The following is a 5,387-nucleotide window of genomic DNA, read 5'->3' on the forward strand; positions in this document are numbered from 1 at the left end:
GAAAGACAACATTGCACAGACATACACTAGGTATTCAGTTGATAATGGCTCTCATGATTATGATTATTATTACTAATGGATTTAGCCTATGGGGTAGGTCTAAATAAGAAATCTAAGCTGCCAAGAGTTTGAGTGGTTTACCTACAACCATACAGCTGATGATGTCTGGGGAGGAGACTGTACAGGGAGCAGGAAAGTTATGCCTATGACTGATTTAACCTATACTGTAGTTTATACCCTACGAAATGTCCACACTTGGTAGAAAACTGTGTATAGGTATTAATGTACTTATATTTTAAAACAAGCACAAAAATGTTTAACATTATACAAATAATATGTGTAGGTATATTAATCCTAATAGAACAAGAGTAACAAAAGTGACCCTTGCTCTCTCTAGCCTGCAGATACTTTCCCTATGCTTAGCATCCATGGGTCTCCATATCTGCTCCATTCCTGGTAGCTTATCTGTATCTGTCCTTCCAGCCATCTACCTGTCCTCCATGGAGGAAAGGCCAGAACACCTGGTTTTGCTGCTTTTTAGCTGTGTGACCTTTGGCAACTGATTTCTCCTTTCTAAGCCTCAGTTTCCTCATCTGTAGAATGGGAATGAATAATAATAGTACCGATACCTTCTAGGGTTGTTATGAGGATTAAACGAGCTACCATACATGAAGTGCTTGCAATAGTGTGCGCATATGATAAACTCATATGAGAGTTAGTTGTTGTCACTAGAGCTGATGTACTTTCAAGGGCTAAGGCAGTATGGAAAGTCAGAGGGCAGAGGGAGCAAACCCCTTTGTTCATCCCCCCACTGATCCCCACCATACGCGTGCACTCGGGCTCTCTGTAAGCAGCTGGCCCCGGATGACTATTGGTGATCCCATGGGACACAGAAGTCTTTGGAAGCACACAATCCTCAGTGCCTGGGGCAGCCTTCTGTGGGGAGCGGGTGTTGGACAGCTAAGTCAGCTTTTCCCAGCTGGCTCCCTGACACATGTCTTTAAATGCCTTCCTAACACAACTGATGCAGAATGACAGCACAGCTAAATGGGTCAAATACCTCGGATCCTGACTCAGAGTCACCTCGGAAAATTGGGGAGATCTCCGTCCTCCTCTGCCTCTTTGACTCTTCTCTGAGCCAGCCACATCCTGGCACTGCCTGCAGCCCAGCTACAGAGAGCAGGAAGGCCAGAGGGTCTAAGGCAGGAGCTGAACCCGGCTGGCGGTGCTCTGGGCGTTCACCCCAGGGTGTCCTCTGAGCCAGCCGATTCAGCTGATAAAGAAGCTGGCCTGAGTAGAGGTTAGCAGAGATTAACGGTTAGCTCCTGCTAGGAGCAGCACATAGGAGCCCCTTGGGTAGCTGGGGTAGTCTGGTGCCAGGGGGTGGCGGTGGGAAGGCGGGGGAGGAATGGAAAATGTAAGAGAAAGAAAAGAAGAAAATGGGAGGAGCCGAGCTGAGCCCCAGCTGAGCGTAAACATGTGTGCAGATGTCATTATGTAAGTGTGTGTGGTGGGAACAGTAATAGCAGCTACCAGTTATTAAGAAAGCCATTATTTGGGTCTATATTACCGAAATAAAGTATGTTATTCTCCCTTGCACCATTCTCCCACGCCCCTCACCAAACTTAGTGAATTCTCTCATCTTCCCCAGTTAGGAAATAGAACCACCTTGCTCACTGGCTCAGGCCAAAGCCTTGCAGTTGCTCTTGAGAGTCCCACATCTCACCAATCAGCAGCCCCTTGCAGCTATCCCCTGAGTCTGACCAGTCTCGCCACCTCCCCTGCCACTGTTGTCCCTCTACCTGCCTTCCTGGCTTTCATTCTTGCGTGGGGAGCCATTTCTCCCCACAGCAGCCAGATCTGGAGAGTATTATGCAAAGTGAAACCAGCCAGCCAGGGAAAGACAAGTACCATATTATTTCACTTATATATGGAATCTAATGAACAAAGTAAACTAACAAACAAAATGGAGACAGATTCCTGGATGCAGAGAACAGCTGTCAGAGGGGAGAAGGTTGGGGGCTAGGTGAAAAAGGTAAAGGGATTAAGCAAAGGAAAAAAAGAAAGACTCATGGACATAGGCAACCATATGGTGATTGCCAGGGTGAAGAGGGGAGGGGAGAGTTAGAAGAAGGAAAAGGGGATAAATGGTGTTGGAAGGAGAACAGACTTGGGGTGGTAAACACACAATACCTGAAACCTGTATAATTTTATTAATCAATGTCAGCCCAGTGAATTCAATTAAAAATCATAAATTAGATCATGAAACTCTCTTGTTCAAATCCCTCAGAAGGCTTCCCTTTGTGCTTGGAACAAAACCCAAATGTCCCACAATAGAAACACAAGGTCAGTAAGAGAAACGCTAAATAGTGATTTATAAAAAAGCAAAACTCTCTCAGGGAGGCAGGAGGGCTGTGCTTGGTCTATAGTGGCTGTGCTATGACTCTCACAGGCACTCTGCACTTGTTTTTGCATGGGTCTCTGTTGGAGACCGGGTGTAAGCTGACATGGTCCTTGCACCTGAAGGGGCTAGCAAGGCTGGAACCCTTACCCACAGTTTTCCCAGACTTGTTTGGATGGCGGTTATCAGTAGAATGAGAGCAACGTGTGTAGAATGAGAACAGCCTTTCATGGCTTACCAAGAAGTCTGTAACTATTTACTGAGATTTGCTGTACCGAGAATTTGTCCTTCTGCTCTATCTCTTCCTTAGAGATTAAGAAGAACAAAGAATACATTCCTCTTGACAGACCTCCTATTCAGTGTCTTGTGTATAAAAAGCATTGTGTGGTTAATAAACTTACTGCAGTTCCTCGATTGAGCTGTAGTCCTCCTGATCCCGCTCTCCTGTCTCTTTCTTTTCTCAATTCCCACCTATCTACCTCAGCCCGGTTCAACCTGTCAGGCTGGCCCTGACAGGTCTCTTCCTCCATTAACAAAAAGTTAAAATTATATTTACAACTGTATTGTCATAAAGATAAATGTAGTCCAGGCTGGACCATATTCATATTTTTCTTCTTACTTTCAAAGAAATTAGAACATTTTCAAGTGTTGTGGGCCCAGGACACTGTGCCTACTGTGCTTGCTGTGCCTAATGGACATGTGGCCCTGGGCCTGTATCATCCACGTTGCTTATCTGCACAGTCCAGGCTCCCGCGAGACGAACCTGACTCTCTTTTCCTTGTCTAGATGGTGGAAGGGCCCGGTGAGCCGTCAGAAGCCAGGCTGGCCTTTCCCTCCTTCCCTCCACTTCCCTGGGCCGGCCCTGTTAGGCTTTGTATTCAGGCACCCACCGCTCTGGGGGCGCAGCTGCAGTCTGGCATTATCACTCTGCGTCATGGGGAGCTGCTCCCAACCTGTCAGATGATGAGACTGCAGGTCCCAGTGATCCATGTCTCATTCATCGATATGCCCCAAGTCCCAGCGCAGCTGGGCACGGAACAGATCCCTGGTTGGGGAGGAACCGAGGGACAAAGCATGCTTCCTACTTAGGAAACTCTTGTCACTTAGGATTTGCACTTGGATCAACAAGGACACAGAGAGGGACGAGGCAGCCGGGTAGGAATGTGATCCATGGAATGCACAAGCCTCCGAGGTCTTTCTGAATCCCCATCTATTCTGGGGACGACGTGCTGACTTGCAAAGCAGGAGGGGTTCTGTGGCTGGCCCAGCGTTGAGCAGTCCTGGGCCAGCATGAGAGGCTCTGGGTGGGTTCCTTGGTCCCAGATTTCCCTCCACTCACCTTCATCACTGGTGTGAGGTTCAGTGCCATTGTCATGGTCAACTTCATCAATGGTCCCTGGCTCACTGTGTGGGCTATCACTGCAAAGAAACATGGAGAGGGGACTCGTTGGGAGGCTCTGTACCCTCACGCTGCCCTGAGCCTCCCTCGGGCACCAGCCCAGTCCACTTCCGGGCCTTGACCAGATCAGGCCCAGGCCCACTCAGTCCCTTCTTTTCCATCTGACCACCCATGGACCTTCCTTCCTAAGAGAAAACCACTTCAGCCTCCTGGTCGGGAAGTTTCCCTGTATAAACTTCCCCAGATGACGCAGCCCTGGAATTGGTTGGGCTGTTTTCTTGGCAAAGGTTGTCAATACCAAGGTGTTCTGTAAGATCCAGAGGGCAGTGGCAAAACCCTGGCTTTTCTCCTTAGAAGAACCACAGGGTAGAAAGGACTTTTGGAAGTACTGGGAGTCATTCATTTAGCCCTGCTCCCTGTCTTATGCGAGAAGTGACACACCCAGCAAGGTGGGGTGATGCTCACAAGCAGGGGTCCTCAGTGCTGCCTTAGGATGCTGTGTGCAAAAGCCCAGACCAGCCCCGGTGGTGTGAGCAGGCCAGCACCCATGATGGACAGGCTGACAGAGGGAATCCAGGCCGGTCAAATTTAGTCCTTAACGCACTGGCATAATTTCACCAGCTGCTTCCCTCTCTCAAGATTAAGCCAAGCTTCATTCACACAGCTGGTCAGTCAGTTTTTGTTTTTGTTTTTTTTTTACTGAGCCATTGATTGAGTCCTAATATATGCCTGACATTGTGCTAGGTACAAGGGATGCATTGATGGGTCAGATGGACACAGACCCACCCTCATGGGCCAGGAAATAAAACTGCAAGTGGAAATGCTTTATGTAGGAACAAATGAACAGAGACAAGAACAGCAGAGGGGACCTATATAGGGTGGTCAGGGAAGGCTTCTCAGAGTAGGTGACATTTGCAATACCATTTAAAGGAATATAAATTTTATTAGGAAAAACTCTCTGTTGCCTCCTGGATAAGGCCCAGACTCTGCACAAGGCTTAAGACCTCTCCTAACTCAGCCCCTGCTGTCCCACAAAGGGTCCTCCCTCACTACCTCCTGGTCACGGGAAACACTGTGGAAACACAGAGCTGCTTTCCATGCTATTAAATGTTCCGTGTTTAGAGCATTCTTTGCCTGCTCCTCACCTGGCTGCCTGTAGATCTGCAGGTCTTAGTTAAGTACCTGTCTCCTTCAGGAGGCATTTCCTGACCTCCCTACATTGGCTCAGGGGACCCTACTTATGGAACTGCCTATTCCCTCCTCCACCAGAGCTGCCTGCATCAGGGGTTAATCCTGTTTAGGGCACATTCCTCCCCGTCCTCCACCCCCCTTCTCAGGGCCTGAGCCAGGACATATGTTCAGTAACCATTTGTTGAATCAGTGAATGTTGTCCACTGTGATGAGACCCTCAGCCAAATCCCCCTTTGGGGATTTGAAAATGTCTCCAAAATTACCATGTAATTGACAGTTTTCCTTTCTCATGGGATACGAATGAGATTAAAGTGTGGTGATTGCATATTGTTCTTTGATAAGCACAGTACGATCTTTTTAAGGACCCTTCCCAGAACACAATATATATATATATAT

The 5,387-nt window shown here is 48.0% G+C and overlaps 1 protein-coding gene and 1 pseudogene across 2 annotated transcripts in view; both read right to left on the reverse strand.

Moving 5' to 3' along the window:
- LOC102764804 overlaps positions 1 to 3,337 on the reverse strand; it is a 7,232-nt pseudogene extending 3,895 nt beyond the window's left edge.
- SRGAP3 (SLIT-ROBO Rho GTPase activating protein 3) overlaps positions 1 to 5,387 on the reverse strand; it is a 247,303-nt gene that overhangs the window by 13,208 nt on the left and 228,708 nt on the right. For both annotated transcript variants that reach the window (XM_006758216.2, XM_006758217.2), the window contains one exon: positions 3,741 to 3,820. In XM_006758216.2, coding sequence (XP_006758279.1) covers positions 3,741 to 3,820 — 80 coding nt within the window. The remainder of the gene's footprint in view (positions 1 to 3,740; positions 3,821 to 5,387) is intronic.

Source organism: Myotis davidii, unplaced genomic scaffold (assembly GCF_000327345.1).
Source record: "Myotis davidii unplaced genomic scaffold, ASM32734v1 scaffold73, whole genome shotgun sequence".
NCBI lineage: Eukaryota > Metazoa > Chordata > Mammalia > Chiroptera > Vespertilionidae > Myotis > Myotis davidii.